Here is a 27952-nt window from a genome sequence, read left to right on the forward strand (position 1 = left end):
GACTACTCCCTGTGTGTTGCTATTGAGTGCACCAGCTGTCGATACCAATGGAGAATTGTCCACAGCTATATGCCTGGGAGGGGTGTACATGAACCCAAAGTAGGCTTGTGATTTTGAGCAGCAGAATTGATATATTGACGGTAGTCAGAAATACACAGCTGCTTGTAGAGGCCAAACTGGGTCTGCGGGACAGAGGACAAATTACTTTCTCTTCCCATGCTGCCCTCCCTCCTGAATTCTGTTGCCTCTGCTCTTCCTTTGATATTAAGAAAATGGTGTTTGTCCTGGTAGAAAAAAGCTTTTCCTGCCCAGAAATTGCTTGTTCATTTTTGAGTTACGACAGCCAGCATGAACTTACGTCAGCTGCTTTTCATCAGAGTAACTTCATCTGCCATACCAGGGTTATGGGACATCCTGCCTCACTTGAAGGCACACAGAGTAAAATCGCATTGTTTTACTCCTCATTAGCACTGGGTGTAAGGCATATAGGCACTGCCTACACCACAAAATAGAACTGGACTAAGGACTGTTTTCTGGCCCTGAGATCAAGCGTCTAGGTTGGTCACATCTACACTACATGATGCCTGTGCTGAGGGTCTCCCTGAGTCTGTATGTAATGTGTTGTGGATGTGTAATATTTTCGTGTCTTTCTTATGTCAAAATCTTATATAACATGAAAACCCTGCTGTGGCCCATACAACTGTTGTTTGTGTAATGTGAAACTGGAAGATATGTTACATGCCATGGGACATGACAGGACAACACAGAGGAGGGCTTTGAGGCTGTAGAACCTGTTGGGTTAGTGTTAGAAGAGTGCTCAGGAGGATGAGATCCAAATCCAGCTTCTTATTGGAAGCAGTCTGTAGTGGTTTTGTCTAGGCCAGGTTTTGGTAACAGGGGGCTACAGGGGCAGCTTCTTTAAACAAAGAGCTGACAGAAGCTTCCCCTGTAGCTGATAGGGCTACAGTCCAGTCAATTCTAAGATGGACCCACAGCAAACCAAGACCTGGCCAATTAGTAACTGAGGTAACGCGTCTGTGAATAGTGTATTTGAGAAAACCTCCAGAGGAGACTCCACACTTTCCCTGGGCAGCCCATGGCAGGGCTCTCTCACTCTCACAGTAAAATAGGTTTTTCTTACGTTTAAATAGAACTTACTATGTTCCAACTTCATCCCATTACCCCTTGTCCTGTCACTGGATACAACAGAAAAAAGTGATGCCCCAACCTCCTGACACACACCATTTAGATACCTGTATATATTTGTATATATTTCATACAAAAGAAAAATCCAATGCTGCATATTATTTTTATTCCAGCTTCAACTGATAAGAAGGGGAAAAAAAACCCCACAAAACAAGAAGAAAAAAGAAGAAAAAAAGAGTAATGAAAAATAGTGTTTGTAGCAAGGATAATTTTGCTTCAAAATGGTGCTACACAAAGTCCTAGAAACTATATGCGTTCACAATCCAGAAACTCCTCCTGCACCAACGTAATGCAGAACTAGAGATACGTTTAGAGTTTGTGGGCCGAGGCTGACAGCCGGGACCCAGAGCGGCTGCGGACTGCGCACACGTCCTCGCCGCGGGCGCCTTCGGGCCGCGGTGCCAGTGAACGCGGCGGGCCTGCGCATGTACCGCCGCTCCAGCAGGCGGCGGCGGCGGGACCGGCGGGCGGGCGGAAGTGTTTGCGTGACCCGTGCCCTCCCGGCGTGCCCCGGGCGTCCGGTGACCCCCTTCTCCCCTCCCCTCCCCTCCCCTCCCCCGGGCGGCGGTGTGAGCGCGTCATGGCCGCCTCGAAGCCCGTGGAGCCGACGGGCGGCGGCGGCGGCCCGGGGCTGTCCCGCTGGCAGCTGGCGTTGGTGCTGGGAGCGCCGATATTGCTGGGCGCTGGCGCGTTCTACCTGTGGGGGCGGCGGGCGGCCCGGCGCGGCGGCAAGGGTGCAGGCGAGAGGAGGACCCCCGAGGGGCGGGTGAGCCCCGGGCCCTGCGGCAGCGGGCAGCCCGATGGGCCCGGCCGCGAGGAGACGGTGAGCGCGCGGCGGCGGTTGGCGCGAACCACACCCCCCGCGGCCGTTAGTGCCCGGCGCTGTGGGGCAGGGCTGGGAAGGGCAGGGCAGGGGAGAAGCTCCGCTTTGAACTGCAAGGATGGGGCTTGCCTTCCGCCGAGCATCGGGTGTCCGGGCCTGAGCGCCGGGGAGGCAGTAGGTCGCCGCCACCGGCGGCGGGAGGAAGGACCGGGCAGGCCACTGGCCTGGTCCAAGAAGCGGTTGTCAAAAGTCTCGGTCCGACGCGTGCGAGGGGATGGAGCCATGGTGCAGCGGGTGCGCTGGGGTGGCATCCTCTGAGGTAGGCTCTACCTACACTGACTGGGAGGTCGTCCCGTGGAACCGCGGGCAGCTCGTAACCGGGCGTTAACGTTCGCGGCTTTTTCTTTATTTTGCCGCCGTTGGTTCTCTGTTCAGAACGTGTGTGTTTGTTCCAGTCCTCCCACTGGCACTCGCATAAGTACGTTACTGAATGCGCCTTATGATGAAGTATGCGTTAACTAGGTGAGTATTACAGGTCTCGATTGCTTCTGGGGTCTCACATGGCTATAAGTAAGTTACTTCCAGGAGCAGTGTTTGCAAAAGTAAGCCGTAGTCTGTTGTCTATTACTCTGAGATGCTGGATACAGCAGAGTGGAAAGAAAACACAGGCAAAATATTTTTTAAATTAAATATTTCCCGTGAAAATACAAAAGTCATGCAGTTCAAGCAACTGGGATTTCAGAGATTGTTTAAACAAATATGCTTTCAAAACTTACATTTATCTTGTTGTAAATTACCATTCTGAGAATTTTCAGACAGAACAGTCTATACAAAAATTTAAGGGCAGCATGGAAGATCAGAGTCCAGATCAGATCCATCATTTGCTTGTACATCTGTATGTGGAAAAGTGCCTCTTAAGATGCACTTTCTGCACATCTGCAGTCACAGGTGTACAGCGACGGTCACATATTGCTGTGGTGCACATTTAAAGCACTGAAACAGGCTGACCAGGTGCTTGTTGAGTCTCCTCTGGAGACGTTCAAAACTTGCCTGGACGAGTTCCTGTGTGACCTACTCTAGGTGGTCGTGCTCTGACAGGCAGGTTGGACTAGATGATCTTTCAAGGTCTCTCCAAGCCCTTGAGTTTCTGTGATTCTATGATTTGACAAACTGATTGGCCTTGTTAAGAAAATCCCACTAAGATATTCCTGTATTTTCTTCTTCTGTTCTTATGTACCAACCAAAATGCTCTGAACTGTTAGACCACACTTTGCACTTGCTGTCTGAAGTGACCAAGGGACTAAAAATCAGCTTTGGGAAATTGGAAAAAGATTGGCTTTAACCATGATCATTTTAGTGATGGAGTGTCACATGAGTCGGCAGGCAATGGCAGGAATACATGGGAGTGGTGAGGAGGGTGGCAGCTTCCATAGGTAGTGAATCGTAGGTACTGTCAGGTATTCCTGGAAGCGGTAATGAGCTGCAAAACCTATGGTGGACCTGGAGGCAGTTACTTGAATTATGTGATCTGTTCCTTCATGGATAACAGCACTGAGCAAGTAGCTTAGAGCAACTGTATTAGTTTACTATGGTAACTTTGGTTTGTGGCTGCAAAGAGCATCAGGTATATTTATGGTAGGGTGCTTGCTGCATGTGAGCTCTGTTTTGCAGGCTGCTTGTCACCTTTGTGTAGATGCAGTGACTTTGCTGTTAGTATGTTAACTGACTTCATTGATTTTATTTCTGAATTGAAGTATATATTATCAAGTGATTTGTAATAATTCTGTAGTTACTTGAAGCAAGCACTTCAAACATTTTGAACTCTTACAGAGCACTTGATTTAAAATACTGCATGTCTAGGTCTTTCAGATTGTTACACCAGTTAAATTACTGGAAGTGTATATGCATCTAGAAATAAGTATATGGTTGAGCGGTATGATCCAGAGTTCTTTGAAGAATGTCATTGGTTATACTGTAAATGAATGAGAGGTATTACTTAGGAAGGCTGTAGAAGATTATCTCAGGTTCGCCTGACAGGTAAGATAATTGTCTATCTGGTCAAAATATAGCTGCATCAGGAAAATGAATGTGGTTGTAGGTTCCCTCGGCTGCTTTATATGTGTACGGAGAATTTCCTGTTTCCACACATTTTATTAGTTGTGGATATTATTGATAAGACTCTTGATTGAAAACACACTCAGTGCAGATGCTTGACTTGTTAACTACCTGTATTGTATTGTATTGCCTTTCTAATGTGGTGGGGTATTTTTTTAAAATCAAGACAGATTTCAAATAAAAATCTGTACAATGAATAAGAGCAAATAATTCATTTCACAATGTAGACACAAGAGGGAAGTATTTTGAAAAACACAAAGGTCAATCATGAATGCCCTGCCAACAGCTGTGTGTATGTGTGTGTCGGGTAACTGTCCTTCTACTCATAAATGTAACTTAAGACTCAAACTCTTGGGTTTTTTTTTTCATTAAATCAGCTTTTGTATCTATTTGGTGCTGTGTTCACTCTTACTGAAGGCACAGCCTTGAAATTTTGTTTGTTCTATGAAAATATATAAAGTCTAAAATCTTTATTGTTCTTTATACAGACCTTGCTATTTTGTACACAGGTAAAGCTTTTCTTTTACCTGCTGTGGAGGCCTCACATTTTTTCCCCCAGGCTGTATTAGCAATAGAGGGTTCTCCTTGCATAGATGCAGTGGCCAAGAGTGTGTTATGTGACTCACGTTGTGCTGGCAGAAGCCCTTAGCATAGGTGCTATAATGGGAAATGCTGAACTACTTTTTAGATTCCTTCTTCTGTAAGCATAGCTTCTCAACAGCACAGTAGATGGTATTATTGAACGAGTTAAGTGCTGGTGATAAAACTGCACCTATGGATGACTCAAAGGTTGAGAAGTCAAATTCCATCTATTCATTACAGAAAATGTCATTTCTTATAGTTTAGATGGAATGCATTTTCATTAGTAACAGCAGTTGCTTTTTACATGCTGTCTTAGTTTGTAATGCATGTTGCAAAGTGCTTTGCATTTATTGCATTGTTTTATATCCAATTGATTCACCTTTACTTATTCTACGGTCAATTCTTAGCAAGTTTATACCCTCCTTGTCTGACAGGAGTGAGCACTCATCAGTCAGTGAGTTAACATATTGGTTGTTTCAGTATTTTTTCTCATTAAAATCACTTCTTTTTTTCAAGTCTATGATGGTCCAAATCTCACCCTTTAACTCTTTCAGCAAGTTCATAGACTAACTCTGTAGTTTTGGTATGTGAGGAAGCATTGAGCAGAGATTGGTATTGTGTATTGCAGAGAAAGCCTTTTGGGTCCATAGCAGTTTACTGTCTCTGCACATTTTCCTCTGAGCTGGATTAAGTCCTCGAGTGCAGCAGTGGTGGGTGATGCTGCCAAACTCCTTGGCTTGTGTGGTGCCACATATTGGGATCAGCAGCCAACTAGTATGGCTTCTTTCCATTATCTATTTTAATAGCAGTTGCTGAATGTTGCCTGTCTCACTGTTGTGACACTAGATCAGTTTATGAGCAAGTTAAACCCGTTTGTCTAGATATACTTACATTGATACTTGCTCTGAATCGATCTAATACAAGTATGGAAAAAGTCATTTCTGTTGTACTGTGCACCTATTGCCTAATAAATCTCACTGTTTACCTACTGTATGTCTTCTGTGTTTCATGTCAGCTGTAGCAGACAGGTGTAGGAAACTTGGAAATGTGTGTATAATAGCAGTAGAACAATTGTTAGACTCTTGGCAGGTCTGGCAGCTTGCTTGTTTATGGTAGGGATGAATAGCAAACGCATTGAAAAGGAAGGTGACTGCTGGAAAACATTTATAAATTGTACTGTAAACTTGAGCTTAATTATTTGTAACTGTAGTATATCATTACTTACTCTCTGAATTTACGTCTAAAGCTCATGTGGACATACTTTTTCTCGTCGTGGTTTTAGGGCTAAGGAGGATCTTAAAACCATTTATACTTGTTTAATGCCTTTCTGTATAGGTCTGAGATAAGGAAAACGTTAGTCAAAAAAGAGGTGGAAAGATAAGCATTCAGAAAACAACACCTTTTTTGGTACCTGGTCTCATCAGGAGGGTCCTCTCACTTGGAGAGGGGAAAAAAGAGGTCTAGACCAGGACACTACTTTGGTATTTTTGTAAATTGATCAATTAAGATGGCTATCTATGCATCTTTTAAATATCTCCAGGGATGATGACTCCACCACCTCCTTGGGCGACATGTGCCAGTGTTTAACAACCCTCTCAGTGAAGTTTTTCCTAATATCCAATCTAAACCTTCTCTGGTGTAACTTGAGACAGTTTCTTCTTGTCCTGTCTTTCGTTACTTGGGAGTAGAGACCAACTCCCACCTCACTATGACCTCTTGTGAGGTAGTTGTAGAGAGTGATCATGTCTCCCCTCAGCCTTCTCTAGGCTAAAAGTCCTCAGCTCCCTCAGCTGCTCCTCATCAGACTTTTTCTCCAGACCCTTCACTATCTTTGCCCATCTCTGAATGGCACCTCATTGTCGCTCTTGCAGTGAGGGCCCAGAACAGTAGCTGAGATGTGGCCTCACCAGTGGTGAGTACAGGCGGACAATCACTTCCTTGGCCCTACTGGCCACATTATTTCTAATACAGGCCAGGATGTCTTTGGACTTCTTGGCCACCTGGGCACACTGCTGACTCATATTCATCCATCCATCAGTGAACACCCCCAGGTCCCTCTGCCTAGCAGCTTTCCAGCTACACATCCCCAAGCCTGTAGCTCTGCATGGGTTTGTTGTGGCCCAAGTACAGGACCTGTTAAACCTCATATAATTGGCCTTGGTCCATGGATCCAGCCAAAAGTAAAAATAAAATAGTCCTTCACCTTAGGGACATAAAATGTCCAGTGTAGCACATAGGATGGCAATGGGTCAGGTGAGGAGAAGCAGTGAAATTGGAAAACAATGTTTAGAATTGTTACAGGTGCAAGAAAACAGGAGAAAGTGTGAGGGATTTTTGGCTGTTTGTGTGTGAGGTGCAAGAAGTTTGCATAACCAGTTTCTTATTCGTGTACATCTTCAGTGTAGGAGTTCAGAAGGACTGGAGAGCTGAGAAGCAACAGCTTCAAAATGTCAGCAGAGTTAAATATAAGGCTTGACAGACTTTTTCATAAATTGATCTTATGTTAAGAATTGCTCTTCACATTCTTATTTGTGCTATTATGAAAAGATATTGCAGCATATAAGGCGACATGAGTTCTTTAATAAAACAACCCAAAACAAAGAGCAAAAGTATACCAATGGAAAAGAAGATACTTAATAAGATGTAGCCTTTTAGTGCTTTTGGTGTCATCAGGTTCTACTGCAGTTAGTGAAGTTCAATATGTAATTTCAACAGAAATTATTGAACTTTTTTGTAAAAAACAAACAAACAAACAAAAAAAACCCCAAAACAACAAACCAAAGATGTCTTATAACAGAAGTATTAATTTTAATGGGTTTTCCTGTGGCATCATGCCCAAGCTTGTCTGAAGATGTTGTGCTTCCCAAGAATCTGCAGAGCACCAGTGACAACCACAGAACTACAGATTTCTTGCTTCCAGTTAAAATTCCTGTGCCACACTTGACACTGGAGCAGGCATTGCATTTGGATATTGTCCAGTAGTCCTCATCTGCAGCATATGTCTTTATGCAGGGGCTGCGGTGCAGGGCTGTCAGAGTGCAGATGGACCAGTGAGCCTGAGGCACATATTGGGGTAATAAATCCTTCAGCTAAAGGAGTTGGCAGTAATCATAAAGTAGTATTCTAATTGTAGAGTAGGCTTAATCTCTGCAGTCTTGAGTAATTTTCATACTGGGAACACATGTATGAATGTTACATCATGGCCCACATCTTGTGTTTTTCTTTCTGTTACCAAGTAAATTGGAACAGCACAGAATTCTGTAGATTATTTCACAAAGATATTTCTAATGTGGTTGTCTATGGAAGTGCAGAAGGAAAAAAATCAAGCTGACTTGCACTTAAGTTTGTCTGCTGCATATACACAATCCTTCCCTTAGTTAAAAGAGAAACGTTATTGTATTGGGAGCTAAATTTAGGACATAGTTGAAGTAAATGTAACCTTTTCAGTCTTGGATTAAATTTTAAAGAAACAACTTGGCAAACACACAGTTAAGTGGCCCTCAGAAAAAAATATTTGCACTCCAGTTCTGGTTTGTGTATCCATAGTTATACACAATGTACAGAAAAGAGTGAGGTTAATAATATTACGTTTAATTTAAGTCATTAAAAAGCAGAAATCTAAAAGCCACACAGATAATCTTGTTCTGTGAACAACAGAGTGTAGAATGATTTGCGATAAGCCTAGTGATTGGTAACCTGCGAGAAAGGAGCTTTTCTGGCAGTAGGGATATTTAAGAAATTCCCTCCCTTATATGGTTTCGCTTGTAAGTCTGTACTCAAGGATGCTTTTGTTCTATTTGGAGGCCTATTTTTATGTGGAAACTAAGACTGGTACCCATTATCTGGTTCTATGATTGGAAATCAGGCCTTAATAGGGGAGTTGTACAGGAGCTCCTGAGTTCCCCTCAGATTTTTTCATTGTAAAAATCATTTACATGCTAAAAATAGTTAGACTGGCATGAAATGAACACACATTAAGGGAAACAGACTGATGAAATGCAAAGATATCTTCAAGTTTGTCTTACAGCCATTTGGCTGTAGTTTAGTGCTGGTGGTGGATGATGAGGGAGGAGAGGTAGCAGAAGTATGGTCAAAGTGCAGCATTGACCACATCCAGCAAATGACGGATGATCTTTTCAATGCATGGGACTGAACAGGTGAGATGTAGTGAATCCTGCAGCAGTTGTTTAAGGCAATAGTGCCCCCAGTTTCTGCTCTTTTTCTCCTGAGAGAGGTTAATAGAATGTCATGTGTGCTCATACGTGTGTTCATTTTGGTCTGACAGGTTAGCCTGAACTGTCCCAAAATGCTGATCATTGCAACTAGGCTGTAAAAGAGGAACAGAAGCCCAGGTGAATGTTAAGATCTTTGGCAGCTCTGTATTTCTTGAATGTAGGTCATACTCCTTTGGTAAAGAGAGGCTTTTTACGGGTGCTTTGTTACAAACTACAACGTTGGATAACCGATCTGTAAATCTAGCAGTTACAGGTAGCAGTGTTGGTTTCTACAGACAGCAGATGATCAACAGAAGGTACAGAACATAAAGATTCATTTAGCAGGGTCACAGGCCAGTTAGCACAGTTTTCCATCCTCTGCTAAGAATGACAGGCCACGATGGTCCAGCACTTTGTAGTCATGGTTGTATGAAAGCAGGTTGTGTGAAGATGTAGAGGAGTTAGCTGTAAAGTTAGTTAATTGGTGTAGTGTATGGAAGGAAAACCAGCTTTGTTATCCCTACAGGTTTTATTTGACTTGCTCAGTAGGTCTTTCTACAAAGCATTTCCCATATTTAATTTATAGTGTGCTGAGTCAGCTCTGGTCCAATAGGCTATCTATATTTCAGTAAGAAACTCATCCTATTTGAAACACTTTGAGGGTTTTGTTGTCTTCACATATTTAGTTTTTGGAGAAATAACTTATCTTGTTGTTTTTTCTGATCACTAGTCATGTCAGGATTAAAACCTATTTAGCTTTCCAAAGAGAGAACACTGCATTGTTTAGTTCCATTGCAGTGAATCTTTTACAAGTTTGTCTCCTATCCGATACACTTGAAAAAAAACCCCACCAAAAACCCATCTGTTTTGTTTTTCCAGGAAATGAAAGGAGCATTTCAGAAGTCTAGGCTAGAGTTTACTACTCAGATCTGTTTGATATCTTTGAAGACCAGCCCTTAAGTGCATAGCTTGCGTGCAGTGATGCTTTTCTTATTTGAAATGACCTATCACTTTCTTTTTTTCAGAGCCCTCTTGACAGAGCCCAGGCAGCCAAGAACAAAGGAAACAAATATTTTAAAGCAGGAAAATATGAGCAAGCTATTCAGTGTTATACTGAGGCAATCAGCCTCTGCCCTCCTGAGAAGAACCTTGATCTTTCTACCTTCTATCAAAATAGAGCTGCTGCCTATGAACAACTGGTAAGAAATTAAAGATAATTTTGTTTTCATTCTTAAAAGTTGCTTTATAAATTGTGTGTTCACTTCTGTTCACCAAAAGCTTTCAGACGATGAAATCTGCTGCCTTCACAAGATACTGTTGCTTGCAGCTGTTTTTCACTAGCTCATTGTACATTTCCACATAAATAAAATTATTTTCTGTTAACTATTCTCAGTCTATCTTATGTAATTCTTATGTGTCTCTTTCTTGTAAGACAAAGATTTAATTTATTATCCTCTGTAACGATTTCCTTGTATGTAAGTTCATTTTGCTTCCTTTTGGCCAAAGATTTGGGAAGGGTGCTACTTCAAAAATGAAACTACAACGAAAAAAAAAATCACAGAAATTCTACTAAAGCCCAAGACCTATATTTAACCTGTGTCGAAGTAGCATTTACTTGACAGCTGAGTATACATGATATCAGTTTCAGAAGTCAACTAGAGTTGTTTAGTGTGGTATCAGTAGATTTGATTCTGAGGTCAAATTGGTGAGCTGTATACAGGAGTGGAAAAATCAGCTTTGTACAGTCTCAAGTGAGAGACTGTGTGATTAGAGAAATCTAATCTTGAAAATTAGAAGAGATATAAACCATCACTTGTCTAATCAAATACTACTTATTACACTAATTCATGCTCTAATGTATCCCAAAGGTAGAGGCTTCCTCTTTTTCAGTTAGTAGAAAAGCCTGTTTTGATCATCGGTTTTCCAGATAAAGAGATTTTTAGTTCTCAGTACCTTGGCCAGCTCTGCTTCTACATATTCATTCATCATCCCTTTGTAGTAACGTAGTGTAGTAAATGGAAATAACAATTTTAAACACGAAATGTTTTAGCACTTTTGTAAACTTGTTTGTTGGTTTTTGTTACGTTCTCATCTTTTCTTCTGTTTATTTTGTACCAGTCTTTCAGTCCTGGTATTACTTCCTCCGAGCATTTTCACATCATCTTATTATTTTCTGCCATGTACAACTGTTTAGTTACATTTTGCTGTAGGAATTCCTTTTCTGTTTTGTGGCTCTTCTGGTGCAGATGGCTTCCAGTGGTGCCTGGCAGTTTCTTACTGAGAAACTTGCAGAAATAAAAGCAAGCAGGTAGAACCAGAGTCCTGGGAACTGCAGCTTCTGTTAGGTGGGCAAGTCCCTGGAACAGGTAGTAGAAAGCTAATATAATGCAGCTGAGTAAGGCCTCTCTCATTGTAATGCTTTTCTATACACAGCAAAAATGGACAGAAGTGGCACAAGACTGCACAAAGGCTGTTGAGCTTAATCCTAAGTACGTAAAAGCTCTTTTCAGACGCGCAAAGGCTCATGAGAAACTAGACAATAAGAAGGAATGTTTAGAAGGTGAGTGTCTCTGGATGTGTGTACTTAAAAGTGGAATTGGCTCAGACGCTTTGGAGATAATAACTTCTGGAATTTGTTTTGGTTTTACTTCTGTAACTACAATAATACAGAAGTATTTATTTAAAACTGTTCATAACTACTGAAAATACATTTTTTTCTCATGTAAGAAGACAACTTTTCCTATTTTTCAAGCTGCTTACATCTGAAATAGCTGCTGAGAAATGGATTTTACTGTAACCACTCTAAGTATTATTTTTCTAGGAAACTCCCTGTGTTTTAGAATAGACTTCATCTAATATGCTGAATTGAGAACCCACCTGGACAACAGCCATTCTACTTCCAAACAGTAAACAAACTTTCTTCCCTGTTTGTTTTAGAGAAATGGTACTACTTCAGAAACAAAGGGGGTTTTTGTAGGTGGAGATCCATGGTCAGAAACAAGAGTATTATGGTTATTTAAATGCATTTGGCAGGTATTTAAGGGAAAACGGTGTCAGTAACATTTAATTCTGATCTATAACTGTTACGAAGGTTGGAACAGATTTAACTTATATATATATATATATAAACACCATATATTTAGCAGAAATCACTGTGTTATATCCTTCCAAATACTGTTCCTAAGAGAATATATTGTGAACTGTGAGAAATATGTGATTGACAAGCCATGAAACTGGAGGGAAGCGACAGGTCAGATGTGTTGTCTGAGGGCATTTTTAAACTAAGGGACACTGCTTGAAAAGACCTATTTAAATTTCATCAAGTGAAGTCATTCCTGCTTGATGTAAGGTTTAAAAGGCAGATGAAATTTTCAGCTGTGTACATTACCAAAGAAGGACAGAACATAAGGCCATGCTCTGACTGGCAAATCTGTTAAATTAAGTTAGTCTCATTATGTGCAACAGTTAAGAATTAGATCTGCTAAATTAGAAGTTAAATAAGATATGGAACTTTATTTTATATGTTTATTTATCTGCTGGCAGAATGCCTTTCTGCCCTGTAAGACCACAGTGGCAAGAAAAAGGCTACTTAGATGTACTGTAGTCCTTTTCAATCATTAATTGACTAACAGCTGCACTTCCAGAGTGTTATAATAAGATATAAACTTTATGTAGTTGTGATAAACTGACAGATGATAAAAGCTCCAAGAGAGATCAGGTGTCCCTGCTGTAGGGTAGCTTTTAAATCTGACTTCTTTTTTATTTTAGTATCAGTATTGTTTGTGGCAATTATTTTCAACCTTGATTTGTGTTTGATTTTTAGCTTGCAGTTTTCTCAGATCTGAAAATTACTTACTTGTACTGACCTACACCACTTTTCTAATACAGTACTGCTTTTACCGGCGAGCCACATATGGCCAGTAAAGTCTCAGGAAGTAGGGGATGTCAATGTAGTGGGCGAAAGCAAAACCAAGCCAATCCCTCCAAAACCACTCCCTCATCAGCAAAAACGTCCTCCAGTGATTCCTGGCAGTATAACTTGGGAAGACTGGGCACTAGTTCACAGCTGCTTGCTTTGGGCAAAGCATGCCTGCTAAGGTCTTACAGCACAGCAGTACTGCACACTGTCTTTCACACTCTTTCTGGGTCTGACATGTTTTGCTGGAGACTCTAATGTGCTACTTGACCATACCAGAATTGCAGGGAGTTACTGTATATATGATAACATAGTAGTGCCTATAGCAGCATAGAATTACAGAAACTATACTAAACCTCCAGGGTAAAACACTTGCTTTTCAAGTGTATTCAACCAGAATTTCAAGTCTAAACTCTGTTAATCTTCACTGATGTTTCAGTGAAAATTAAACAGGAAAAATCAGTGATAGTAGTGCAGTAACCAGAGGATCCAGAGGAATAACTGATGTCATGTTAATGTAATATTAATTATTTATCATTAATATATGTTACTATATGTTTAATACAATGTACCGTGAGTGCATTAACACTTGGAGAGGCTTCCGTGTGTGAATGAAAGCAATGTGATGTGAGCTAACACTTGAAATAGGCCAGCAAGGTATTTCTCTTAAACTTGCTGTATTCTAAAGTCACAGAGGGAGCAGGAAAATTTGAGATGTAATATGAGAAGATTAAAACTCTCCTTAAACTGAGGAAGAAGCAAGATGTGATGGGACTGAATGTGAATTTTAAAAGTAGAAAATTAGGATCATTTCCAGAAGAGAAGCTGTGTTAGCACGTTTAATACTAACATATTATGAACATAATTAGTCTCCTCTAAGTTACTGCTTGAGGTGTACATTTTCAGTGTTTATCTGAGTGTGTTTGTCTCTAGATAAAAACAACAAGATAAAAATAAATGTAATTTCTTTCATGCACTGTCATGAAATCCTGTTATCACAAGGAGGTCAGTTTTGGATACAAATTTGCATCCTGGAAAGCATGGTAACTGCAGCAAACTGGAATTAGGGGCTTTTAACCTCGAACAAGACATGTGTTACTTTGGCAGTGACACATTGTAACAGTGGCACATTTTAGTGTACTCCAGTGACTCTTAGAATTTGTCTTTAATCTCACTTTGTTGTGTTGTTTCCTAGATGTCACTGCAGTTTGCATTTTAGAAGCCTTCCAAAACCAGCAAAGTATGTTATTAGCTGATAAAGTTCTTAAACTCCTTGGAAAAGAAAAGGCCAAAGAGAAATACAAGGTAGGACTTGCTGACAAATTCTGGTTTCACCTGACTGAAATGTTGAAATGTTGATTGTTGGCATTCTGTCAGTTATTGTAAGCAAGTTGATCTTCATCTGCTGAACTGTAAGCATTGACATGAATGGTTTTGTACAAACTGTACTGTTGTACCAATGTTGTTTTACTGTTTTCATCCTTTTGTACTGATGATGCTTTCCTGTAGGACCCGTCCAAAATTTCTGAAGCCTCAGTAGGGCAGAAAAGGTCTATTTCTGACATTTATTTCCCTTTAATAATCACATTTATTATGGCATTCAGGAGACACTCCAAGTTGGTGTTTTGCCGTACCTTTTTGTGACTTTCAACATAATGGAAGCAGGATATGTTGGAACAGCAGTAGCCACATATATTCAGTTGAGCATCAGGCAGTAGAGTTAGATATGTGTGTTAAGATAGAAAGGTTTATATATAATAATTGAAAATGAGTAAAAGTATTCATTCCATATGTAATGAATAGCTTAAAATGAGAAGAAAGATGATTGAGGACTTTTTCTCCCAAGGTATTCTTGGTTTTATAAATAGAAATTTCATGGAGGGAAGATTAAGTTGACAGCAGAATTCCTGTGTTTTAGAAAGTGGCAAAATAACACCCTTTTAAGTTTAGGGGTTTTTTCAATTTCAAAAAAATAAAAGCAAACAAGCACTGCCTAAGAAAAAAATGATGTGGTGCAAAGTCACATATTAATGGTCAGAGTTACTGATTCTGTCTTGGAAAATACACCTTCATCTCCTAACTGCGAGAGATTACTTGGAACATTCAGTCGCAGGCTGTTTCCTTTCCATTTCTGTAAATAAATGTCCATACTTGTACATTTCTGTTTTGACTCCGATGTCTTTGAGTTAATGTTTGGAAACTGCAGAAGAGAGAAGTAGGGAAGTATAGGGAAATACAGTATAGCAGTAATTTTCAGTGCCTCTAAGTTTATGAAAAAGTTGGGACAGGTATTAAAAACTTCTCGCTTGTTAAAACATTCTTGCTTGGTTTTTGTGATGGTGGTTGAAGTTCTGAAATCCATGTTGGTCTTGAGATGCTGAATTTCTTTCCTATAGGAATTTGCATCAGTGTGTGGTGTCAAGGTAACAAAACATGAATTGTGTTATTAGTGTGGTGGTAGCGTCATAAAATAGGTGTGCTTAAAGTAGGCAGCATTACAGCAGAACTTAATAAATTGAGGAAAGTGCATTCTGACCTCGTACAGGAGAGACTGAATTGTAATTCTTGTGTGCAGTGTTTATTTCGAGCAAGAAATATATTTTAGCTGCAGAAAGGATTTGGTACCTGAGAGATGTCACTTCTGGGACTTCAAGTAAAATACGTGGGATCTGGGTCAAGCTCCATGTAGAGTTAAGATACTGCCCTATTAAGTCTTCAATGTAACAATAGACAGCAGCTTCTCTGAGACAAGTTGGAGAAAGGGGCAAATTGTCATTCAGAACTACTTGAATTTAGGCTCGTGCTTAAACTGCCAGTTTACATTTTTCATCCCATATGTATGCACACATACAGTCTTAGTACATCTGTCCAATGTATTATGATGTCCTAAGAGTCCTCATTTCTAGACACACATGCAGAGAGATATTATCTCCCTGCTCTCTTGAGTATCTTCACTTTATTTCTGCTGATGATGGGTATTGTGTTGTGACTTGAAGCTTAATCCATAAACATAAAAAATATCAGACTATCAAATGAGATAGTGGAAAGTCATACATTTTTTTATAATCACAATTGCTTATCCATTTCCATATTTACCATCTGATCTTACTACCTAATGACTTGAAATTACATTTCTCTGTTTCAGAATCGTGAGCCTCTGATGCCCTCACCACAGTTCATTAAATCCTACTTCAGTTCTTTCACAGATGATATAATCTCCCAACCTTTGCTTAAGGGTGAGAAATCAGATGAAGATAAAGATAAGGAGGGAGAGGCTTCTGAAGTAAAAGAAAAGTGAGTGTACAGTACATCTGGGAATTGTTTGGTATTGGAATTAAGTTTTCAGTGATTTCATATTCTGCTCAGAGTAACTTGCTGTTGTTTTTGTAGCACTTGGCACGGGAAACCCTGTGGTAACAAAACGAGCTTATGAAATGAGATTAGTATTAAAAATGAAACTTCTCTGAAAGTTGATTGGCTAGTTCCAAACTGAAAGTGTCTTTGATCCACTAAACAGAGTAAGAACAATGAGACTGGGGAGACATGCTGAATATTTAATATGGTATCATAGCAAATCTGAAGAGATGGGAGGACTGGAGAGTACTGAATGATATTTTAGAGAAAGGAATATTTTATGCTGAAGGAGAGTTCTCAAAGAAGACAGCAAGTTAGCCTTGAGATTGGAAGGGAAGAGGCAAGCTGGAAAAAAAGGGGCTTTATTAATGAAAACTGTGGATTTGCAACAACTGGGGCTGAAAGGGTGATTTATCTTTTTTGAATCAAATTGCACATAAATGAGAGGTTTGTTCTGACAAAGAAAAGCTCAAGCCTTTTCTTTCTTTGAGTGGAGCTTGAGCAGCACATGAATGGTGCATTACTTACTCTGCTGCTTTCCGGATCATTTTTGGAAGATATCAATCACTGCTGTTGATATAGAAACCATTGCAAATGGTGGTATGGCTTTGTGGTTTATTTGAAGTAAGATAGAATGTTTTGATCTACCAGCAGATTCACTGAATCCAGAACACTTATCTGAGAACAAAGCAGTGCTTACTGTAATTTTTGCTGTGAAATCCTTTCTTCTACATATAAACTACACATGACTGAAGGTTGACCTCGTTAATGTGTACAAATATATAAAAGGCAGGTGTCAGGAGGATGGAGCCAGGCTATTCTCAGTAATGTTCAATGATAGGACAAGGGGTAATGACTACAAGCTGGAACATAAGAGCTTCCAAAGAAATTAAAGGAAAAACTTCTTCACTGAGGGTGAGGGAGCACTGAACAGGATGCCCAGATGGGTTGGGGAGTCTGCTTCTCTGGAGACATTCAACACCCACCTGGATGAGTTCCTGTGTGACCTACACTTGAGTGGTCCTGCTCTGGCAGGAGGGTTGGACTAGGTGATGTTTCGAGGTCCCTTCCAACCCTTAAGATTTTGTGATTTAGCTAGGTTTAATATTTCACTTTTCTGATGTGGAATTCCATCCCAGACATTTTTAAGTTAGAGATTGTTGCTGACCTTAATGTGACAAAAAAAAATCAAGACAAATGAAGCTCAAATTCAAGAGCTTTAAAACATTTTTGGTTTATATTTTTGATGTCATTTGTCCATTCTTTTACTAAATCATTTCCAATCTGTGATGACTCTGTCTGAGAATATTTGTAATTGGTGTTGCGATTGAGTAAAGCAAAAGTTAGCATTTGTTAGTTTTAATGAAAAATCTTGATTGAAATTGCAGTGTTCAGTAAATGAATGTATTTATACAACTGTTTTTACATCATTTACAGCTCTGGCTATTTGAGAGCAAAACAATATATGGAAGAAGAGAACTATGACAAAATTATCAGTGAAAGCACAAAAGAAATTGAAGCGGAGGGAAAATACATGGCAGAAGCTTTGCTTCTGAGAGCTACCTTCTACTTACTTATTGGCAATGCAAATGCTGCCAAACCAGACCTAGATCAGGTCATCAGCATGGAAGATGCAAACGTGAAGGTAAGAATCTGTCACAGCTGGATTGTAGTCTGGGTTGAGAAAATGTAGAAGTTAGATGACAAACTTGTAGCATAGTTCAAGAGCTTATTTTTTCCAAGTTTTCAGATACTTTAATGGAAGTGTTTTGGTTTATTTACTGTTTTTTCATCTTATTCCTAATAAATTGTTTTTCAAGGGCTTATATTTGAGACAGCTGTGCTAAGTAGTAGAAACTAAGTAACAGAAGAGGTGATGTGGTTTAGGCCCATCCAGCCACAAAAGACCACGATTAGACTCAAGTACCACAGACTTGAGGATTGCCAAAGGGCAGGGAGAGCTTATTTGCCGCTTAAGGTCCAGGACAAAACAGACCAGGCTACTTGGCTTGGGGAAGAAAACAGAAAATAATTTAATGCTACACCAACTAAAACATAACCTTAAAACCCAAAACATAACAAATATAACACAACACAGAGTGGTACAATGATAAAGAGCGCAACCAGCCCTTTAAGACCATCTCCCCACCCCTCCGCTCTTTTCCCAGGCTCAGAGCCCTTATCCTGACAAAGACATTATCTCCTCCACTGCTGAACTGCTTAGGGGTGCAGGGAATGGAGGTTTCAGTCAGTCTGTTCCTGATGACTTCTGCTGTTTGCCTCTTCTCAGGGCAGGCGGGCTCCTTGCTGATCCACCCTGCTCCAGCACAGGGTCCCTCACAGGCCAGGCAGCCCTGCACAGGCTACTCCAATGTCCATTCATCCCAAGGGCTGCAGCTCGTCTCTGCCTCTCGTGTGAGGCTGCTCTGCGGCCTGCAGGCTCTCCAGCATGGCCTGTGCCATGGCCACCTCCTTACACAGTCTCCTGCCTGTTTGGACACACTCACACGGAACTGCTGGTGGCTCTCAGTCCTGCCGTTGTCCTCCATGGGTTGCAGAGGCACAGCTGTATTCTTACCACGGGTTGCAGAGGGGTCTCTGGTCTGGTGCTGCTCCTTCCTTCCTCCTCCCTCCTGACTGTGGGGTCTGCGTGGTCACTTCCATCTTATACCACTCTTGCACCTCCTCCCAAGCACTTCAAATTCCCGTCCTTAAATAGTGATGGCAGAGGCACCAGATTGGCCCAGGTGGGCTGGAGGTGAGTCTGAACCCCAGAGCCAGGAGAAAGTCCGAGAACTCTTTACCGGGTCTGCACTGTAACCCCTTCCCCCTGTTACCAAGCAAAAGCAGCTCCTTGCTAAACCATGACAGGAAGTTAAATGAGTTTGAGGCTTATTCGGTCTGAAAAATCAGTTCATAATAAGAGAAAAAACATTAATTGTATTTGCATATCAAACTGCTTCAAAAAATGCTGGTTAATCTGTAAGCACAGTGAACCTTACTTCTGAAAATCCTCTGAGGTGGAAGCACAGGCTGACGTATTTGAAATTAAGTGAGGGAGTTAGAGTCAATATAAAAATTTACTCCTGCTTTGAATGATATCTGCCAGTGGGAGAAATGAGTCCAATGAAAAAGAATTACTGTAATTGTAACAAAGCCATAAATTGGGAGAAATGTTGGAGTGGCTAATGCTTCTTTGAACTTTTTTCAACAGCTCCGAGCTAATGCTCTGATTAAACGAGGAAGTATGTTTATGCAGCAGCAGCAACCTGTGCTGTCCACTCAGGACTTTAACATGGCTGCTGATATTGACCCTCAGAACGCAGATGTTTACCACCACCGAGGACAAGTAAGGAACTTCAGAGATTTTGTCTCAATGCTTGAATATTTCGATACATACTAGAAGAAAAAGATTGGTATGTCCTCAGAGACACTTTATACTGCTTGTGGCAGAAAAACATGAAGTCCTAATTTGGATCTGTTGCAGAATAGGTATGCAGTCTAATTTGCAGGTTTGGGTCAGGCCAAAGCAGTTAATTTCTGTAGATGTAGGAAAGAACACCAAGTGGCAGAGGTTCAGCCCTCTATTCTTAAAAACATTAGGGCTTAGGTGTGCTTGGAGCCGAAAAAAGCGGCTCTGGGGCTTGATACGGCATGGCAGCAGAAGGAAGCTTTGTTACGGTAGATGTATATTCCCAATGAACTCAGCATCTGCAGCGCTACGGCCTGGACTTGCATCTGTCCAGCTCATCCCTCTGGCTTGTGACACTGCTGTGTCCTTGAATAATTTCTAGGCCTAGAGCAGTCTGCTTCCACAGAACTGTAATACAAAAAGGTGCTGCAAGAAAAAGGAAATGCAGATATGCGAAGTCAAATGCATAAGGAAGACTTCCATTGATCAAGGGCCTCTCTCCATTCATTCATTAGATCTCTCTAGAGGTCTTATGTTCAAAAATAAGAATGATGTTATATGTTGATAGAAGGGAATTTAAGTTTTCTGCAAATTCAAAATTAGTGTTTGAGAATGATGAAGTGAGCTCCACTCTCATGGAGGAATGAGAATGTCAAACAAAACCCCAAAACCAAATGTTGGAATGCAATCTGGGAAAGCCAAAACATTTTGATGACCTAATAGTCCATAGGCAGAGCGACTTGAGGAAATATGGGCTGGTTTTGGAGGCTGGACATAACGCTAAAGCAGTAATGGCAACAGTCTAAAACGCAGGCATCCTCAGTCCCTTACACATGGGCATTGTGGTTTTGTGCAAGAAGGCATAGTTTCCCCAGTGGCTTTGTTATTTTATGGCAGTGATTTTTAGTCTCACATTTTGTAGGTTTCCAGGCAGTTCTGAAACTGAACTGGAGAAGACAAAAGAAATTAAGGCTAGCTGAAATACCACTTAAGTGCCTGAAGCACAGATTAAATACAGAAATAGGATTTTCTTTTGTTCTGGTTAGCTGAAGATCCTGCTTGACCAAATTGAAGAGGCTGTAGAAGACTTTGATGAATGTATCCGATTGAGACCCGATTCTGCCTTGGCTCAAGCACAGAAATGTTTTGCCCTGGTAGGTAACAAGCTGGTGTTTATCCAGGTGCTTTTTCTTCTTTTCCAATTTAATGGAAAAGTAGGACAACAAACATTTCAGTTTTAATAGAAATAATGCAAGCTTCTTCAGTTGGAGTAAGCGATTGCTACTTTCATTTTGCAATGTTTGTTACTCAACAAGTAGATCATCTTTTCTGTTTTGTTGTACAAGAACCAAAACTTCTCTCTTATTAGATCACATAAAATTGATTTATTTAAAGCTTTAATGTTGTGGAAAACAACATCATCAAGAAATTGGAAACAAATCATTTCAAGCTAGTACAGTGCCTCTGCATGCTGGAATCCTCTGAGGACAACTTGGCACGGTGTGAACAAGGAGGAAATCTAGGCTTGGAATTTCTAGGCTTTTGAAATAGAGGGAGGTTGTTGGCAACTGTGAGGCCTTAAGGCTTCCTTCTTTCATCCTTTCTCTTCTCAAGTCCACTCTACCAGAGACTTGGACACATGGTAGGTTCCTAAAAATAGATTTAGTAGAATGTACAGGTATGTTACCTCGTGGAACTTGTAATTATTATGATACTTTGGGAGGTGAGCAGAGGTCTGATGAGCTTTATTTTTGTGTGTTGCTTCACATTTTCTTTTATTTTTTCTTTCTTGAATAGTATCGCCAGGCTTATACAGGAAATAATCCTTTGCCTGTGCAAGTAGCCATGAAAGGCTTTGAAGATGTCATAAAAACATTTCCAAAGTGTGCTGAAGGCTATGCACTCTATGCTCAGGTAAATTTTTCTCTCTTGAAGAATACGTTGCGTTCTCTTGCACCTTTTATTTCTGATAGCATGCATTTCTTCAGATAATACAGAAACATCTTTGAGAATAAGTACTGAGATAACACTTGCTGTCTTTATTAAGCTGCCCGAATTTATGGGTATGGATATTCTGGGGTAGAGGAAGTAGATGGGGAATTAATGGAGCAGAATGTAAGTGATGAGAGTTAAGGGTGGTTATTAGGAGACAGAGGTCTGGCATACACTCCCCCTTGAATTCCTGCATGTTTGTGGCATCACACTGGATGGAGGTCAGGGATTCCCCAGGGTAATTTGGGAGTTAAACATGTGAAACGAGGGTCACAGACAAACATTATCCTGGTCAAGCAGAGTTTGGTACAGATATTACACTTGTGACAGAGACTGTCATTTCTTCTCTAAGAAAACTTGCTGCTGGTTCTAGGAAGATGCACATTTTGTGGTTTTAAGTGGGTGGGCAATATGGATACATTTTGTTTGGAAAGAAGTGTATTTGAAAAAGGAAGAATTTGAGACTTGCAGGTATAGACTTGTAGAACAATTTTTACTTGCAGTACACTTAAGTTGCTTGTGGTTTTCCCATTACCAAGTGATTACTGCGATCAGTCATCTGTGTGCTTAAAGCCCAACAGCTTTCTTCTAAAAGGCCTCAATTTTGAAACTTAACTCTGGCAACTGATGTCCCTGGCCTGTCCTACAAGAAGAGAGCTATAGCTCATCTCACATTATCAATATGGTTTTAATTAGAATTAGCCTTGCATAGAGGGTATGTTTTGGTTGCCTATTGACACAGAGGTTTCTCTTTTGATGCAGGCACTAACTGATCAACAGCAGTTTGGCAAGGCTGATGAAATGTATGATAAATGCATTGACCTTGAGCCAGACAATGCCACCACGTACGTTCATAAAGGGTATGTATTGAGTTTGTCATTCTTTTGGTCAGGGTGGTTGGCATATTTAGATAAATCAACCTGAATTGCATGTTTATGTTTAGAAGTTTAACCAGGAGAAATAACTCTGTGAAAACATCTTAGTGCTAGTAAATGTCTACAGTTTTTCTCGGCTAAACTGTAAGTTTCAATAAAGTTTCATTAGTGTTCATTCCTAATTGAGTATCTGCTTGAAGTATATCTGACTTTTACTTTAGCCCTGTCTTAATTTCAGCTTTGTGCTGAAGTTTTCCTTTTCATAAAACAACTTCTAACAAGTCTTCTTGGGAGGTGTTTACCTTTCTTTGGAGTCATTGAACTGGTAACATGGCTTACTGAAACTGACTTTCACGTACATGTTTTTAAAAGCCATGAAATTAATGTCTACCCTGCATTAGGAATTAAATACACTGGGATTTTTTTTTCCCCTTACGTGATCTGGGTTTTGGGAGGACTATGTCAAGTTTCTGCTAAATTTTCTTTCCTTTTAGTTTACTTCAGCTCCAGTGGAAGCAAGATTTAGACAAAGGATTAGAACTCATAAGCAAGGCCATTGAAATTGATAACAAATGTGATTTTGCATATGAAACCATGGGAACGATTGAAGTGCAAAGGTAATGTTGAATTGCAGCATTAAAGAGTTCTTGGTTACCTTTGAAATTACAGTAGTAATTTCAGTAATACAGTAGTCCTTTAGATTTCCTTTCTTAAGATCTTCTCCCCAGCGCTGTGCAATAATTCTGCTTTCTAATCTGACAAGTTCCTCTATTCACCAATTTCATGCTTACTGAACAACAGGCAGATGGGTCTGTGTGTATTTAAATACCTCCTTTCTGCATGTAAAGTGACTTCTTTAACCATAACTAGGTTTTCTTTTTATCTAACATAGTCACGTAGTCCTTCAACAGGTCTTAGTGGACCATTTGTACTGAGGATCCTAGGCTATACTCTCAAGCCTGACAATTTAGATTTAATTCCAACAGGATTTCAGTTTGCAAGTTCACAGGGTAAAGAGGAAAGGCCAATGCGTTATTCTGTGCAGAAGTTTGGAGTGTAGCTGAGAGTATAATTGAGTCTATTTTTGACATATCTAGACATAAAAGGACAGATAAACTATTGCCATGAGAAATTTTGCAAGCATTTGCTATTTAAATTATGTGAGCTTTTGTCTGTGTTAGTTTTCCTCTTAAATATACAAACTTTCTTGAAGGGAGAGAAGAATTCATTTAGATGTCCCCGCATTATCTTTGTAGCAAACTTTGGAGCATCCTGGTGGATGTCAGGTTGGGGCCTCACTTTCTTCAGTTGTATCTAGTGATAGGATAAGAGGTAATGGAAAGAAACTGGAACACAAAAAGTTCCATTTAAATATAAGAAAAAACTATTTCACTGTTCAGGCGAGGGAGCCCTGGCACAGGCTGCCCAGGGAGGGTGTGGAGTCTCCTTCTATGGAGTTTTTCAAAACCCACCTGAATACGTTCCTGTGTGACCTGATCTAGGTGGACTTGCTTTAGTAGGGATATTGGGCTCTAAAGGTCCCTTCCAACCCCTACCATTCTGTGTTTCTGTGAACTTGGTGTCTTGTGGAGAGTGTTTTTGTCCCCTACTGCAACCCATTGGGGCTTTCTAGAGAAAGGCTGTTTAACAGCTGTCCTAATTGCTCAGGCTTGGTAACAACTTCTCGCACTTTGCTCATCATCTTCTCAAGTTCTCATGGTGGTTCCTCCCAAGGTCCTTTTAAGCTGTTAATAGTGGAGAGTGTAATTCCCAAAGGGAAAAAGTTGCTGTAGAGATGAGAAGACTGCCAGTCTTAATTGGACCTCATTTTGCTTTATTTCAGAGGTAATCTGGATAAAGCCATTGAAATGTTCAACAAAGCTATCAACCTGGCCAAATCTGAAATGGAGATGGCCCACCTCTACTCACTCTGTGATGCTGCCTATGCCCAGACAGAAGTTGCAAAGAAGTACGGATTGAAACCACCAACACTGTAACAAAATGAAGAGGAAATGACCCTCCAAAGTGAAGTTGCCCACTTCAGCCAGCCCTAAAGACACTGTTGCAGACCATGTTTGAATGGTGGAACTTAGTTTTTTTCCTGTTCGTGGTGTTGTCATTTGCTACATCTGTTAAATGTTTAGGTGTTGTTGGAGTGGTTGTTCAAGGAAGTGTGCAGTGTTGCATCTTGTTCCTTCTGCAGCAAAAGCCTTTAAGTGCACTAAGGGAAATAAAGTTGCAGAGGAACAAAAGGAAGATACTTTGGCCATGCAAATAAAAACTTTACACTGGTTCCTTTTGGGTGATTATGTTGTGGGCGAGTTTTGCTTTATAAAACTATTACAGCATGTGGGTTTTTTCCTGTTGATTTTAAAGGTGATACTAGGTCAGTGCTGTAAAATAGGTTTCTTTTTTATATGAAATTAATCCTTGAGGGTTGATTTTAATTTTGCAAAAAGGAAAAACAATAATTTTCAAACTGTTTAGGGATAGAAGGGGCTTTTTTAAGTAAGTGTGGAGAGAAATCCTGTAAATAGATGCAAGCATGCACGATCTTCCCTTAAAAGCCACTCCCATCTTCTGCATAACTTATTTAGAAACAGTCCCGTGGCAGCTATTAGGGAATTAATTTGGTAATCCCTATCCTCACCCCAGAAAGCCCTAGCGTACTGTATAGGAGAGCTAGTGAAAAAGGTTGGTTGGGGAAAGAGGTCAGGTAACACCGCTTCAGGGTAGATTTTACTGGAACATAGGCCATGCTCCTGTGCAGCAGTCCTTGCTGGAATGTCACAGGAAATCGCTCTGGAGGGTTCAGAGGGACTTTGAAGAACAGAAGGCACTGCTGGGAGTAGAGCTGCCAAGGTAAGGTCATGCTTGCATATAATCTTTGTAATCTCTGATGCTCTTGCTTAAATAATAGCTAATAGACTGTTGACATTCTTATCACTCTGCAGACTGCTGTGTTCTGACCTGCTCCTTGTAATGGCCTCTCTGCAGGGTTAAGTGAAATAAGGAACAGAGCATAGGCTAGGACTTAAAATGAGGGATTTAGAACCTGTACTGCTTTCCTTGTTCTTTAGACCCTGTCTTGTCCAAGATTACACATCCCGTAGGAATGAAGCAGCTGTTCTGCAGATAGCAGATCAGCAAATTATTAAATGCTAGCATAAAGCCTTTTCCTCTAGCTAGGAACTTCCCAGAGAGCTTTCTTGCTTGGTGTTGATCTTTCTGCTATGGCAGCCAGTCCACCTTCCCACTCCCTGGATTGATGTAGCTCGATAACCCTCATGCAAATACTTAACTGATGCAACTTTCCATCCTGAGATCTTAGATTTGCTTCTGCTGAATTGTCTGATGTATTTCATCTTTTAAAGAAATGAACCATGCTACAATCAAACTGTCTTGTTCTCTTGTCGTGCCACCACATAGCAGCAGCTTGTATTTTCAACTTGACCTTCCTCTCTCCCAGCAACCACAGTGAAGTCAAGTGGTGGAAACTAAAGATTTAACTGTTCTATCTGGGTAGGTGATCTGAAATCATAGTGTTGGTGTAGAATTGAGGGCGGGGGAAGGTACTGGCAACTTCCAAGGGCACTGCACATAATGTGTGTCAAACACCTTCTGGAACTTCCAATCTCTGCATCAGTTACCTGAGAACTACAGACTGAGGAGTCCTGTTCTCCCAAGGAGTTTTTATTTGCATGGCCTTATTTACATTGGCATTTTCTCCTCTTCACCCTACCTGTACCTCATTCCTTACCCCACCCAGTGAATTAAGGGAAAAAAAAGCATGTGCTCTCGAATACTACCATTCCAAATCATCACAGACTTTTGCCTGTTCTTGAACTAGTTTGAAACTGCACTGAAAGGATGCATTGTCTGTAAGGTTTTTTTTTTTTGTAAATGACGTTATCACCTGTAAACTGAAAAAATAAATATTACCTTCAAGTATCTCTCTCTGACATGTATAAGAGAAGGTTTCGATGAAAGTGTTCTCTGCAGTGGTGCTTTGTGCTTATTTGAGGTTGCTCAGAATCAAGGAGGAACTAGTAATGACTGACTCCCTCTCATCTTCTCTGACTTCAAGAGGAGAATTAACAAGGCTTATCTCCACTGCTTTCATCACCCACAGAGGTATGATCTGGAGAGCTGAAGATTACACAAGAAAAGAAATCCAGCCAAGCAAGCTGAGAATCCGAGTAGCTGACACTCTCTCTATGTAGGTCCCTTTAGTGAAAGGGACTTTTTGTGTGGTTTTGTTTTTGAGGTTTTTTTCGTGGCTGATACAGTTGAGGTTTTGCTTTAAGCCAGGTGTGCACATGAACTTTGAGTAAAGCTTTCTTTAGTAGGGGTCAGAACAAGTATTGCTGCTGGTTAAAAAAAGGTTGAAATCACGTAGAAAGCTGGTATTAAATATATGTGGATAAACCCAGTGTATCCTAGAGTCGGGGAAGTTGCTTTTACATAGAGCTGTCCTGCTGCTTCATTCTGATCATGTAAAATCCTCGTTGATCCTGTTGGAGAGAAGTTTGCCAAAATGGAGACTAGAAGTTGTGACTTGAATTGCTGGGATCTAACAGCAGATTGAACTTAAATATACTAAGGAGCTGTACTTTGAAACTATTAAGAGCAGCTCAGATGCAGCTTGAACCGGACTTCCCAGCTGCACAGGTAGTAATACTGCCTGATACACCAGGCAGTACTGTGTTTCCTGCCATTTTAAGAACTTCGGCTGAAATTCTGGAGCTATTTTACAGTTGTTACCAGCTGGTTTTCTGTGCTTACAAAATATCAGTGCATATGTATAATATGGATACTTAAAGTGCCTGTTTTCTACCACCACAGCAACTGAGTATTGACTGCTGTTAAGTATTATTTAGCTGAGAACTGATTGGGTACTTTTGTCATTGAAAGCCCCCAAAATTCCTAGTCCCGCTTGTACTGCTTCTGAGTGGATCACACTGGAGCCCCTTAAAATATGTCACAAGAACATGGTGCTCAGAAATGGTCCTGAGTGAGGAAGACAGAGCCTGTGTCACCGCTTCAGCTGAGGTGACGCAAGTAGCTCGCTACAGACTTTGATCCCTCTGTTATCTGGGATTCCAGGGGAGGAGGGTCTAGACCCACTCAATTCTAGTGTCTGTTGCAGACTGCACTTTGCATTTTTAAAATGAAGTGGTCAGCCCCTGCACTATTTTGATCCTCCAAAGGTAGTATTTAGTGCCTGCTCTGCTACGTTTTATAGAGTGAGGACAGAAACATGGATGGTTTAGAAAAAAGGATGTGTAACAGTTTTGATTTCAAAGTTGAAGCCCAGTGCTGGCCATCATAGATGCCAGTTGTCAAGTATGTGGGAGGCAACTAATCTAATGCAGGAGACTTGACTCAAATGGTAATTTGTTACATTTTTTATATTTATTTTTCAACAAATAAATCTTCATTTCACCTTATACTCTGTGGCTT

At 40.6% G+C, this 27952-nt stretch overlaps 1 protein-coding gene across 1 annotated transcript; it reads left to right on the top strand.

Moving 5' to 3' along the window:
• The first annotated feature begins 1648 nt into the window (after positions 1–1648).
• Positions 1649–27939, top strand: TOMM70 (translocase of outer mitochondrial membrane 70). The gene is made up of 12 exons (XM_062004214.1): positions 1649–2029; positions 9966–10139; positions 11374–11500; positions 14052–14161; positions 16002–16150; positions 17648–17855; positions 19425–19559; positions 20669–20776; positions 21420–21536; positions 22377–22474; positions 22984–23106; positions 24333–27939. Exons 1-12 carry the CDS (start codon positions 1787–1789, stop codon positions 24484–24486), a joined length of 1746 nt encoding a protein of 581 aa, XP_061860198.1. The 5' UTR covers positions 1649–1786; the 3' UTR covers positions 24487–27939.
• Positions 27940–27952: the final 13 nt, after the last annotated feature.

The sequence above is a fragment of the Colius striatus genome, chromosome 1, assembly GCF_028858725.1.
Source record: "Colius striatus isolate bColStr4 chromosome 1, bColStr4.1.hap1, whole genome shotgun sequence".
NCBI lineage: Eukaryota > Metazoa > Chordata > Aves > Coliiformes > Coliidae > Colius > Colius striatus.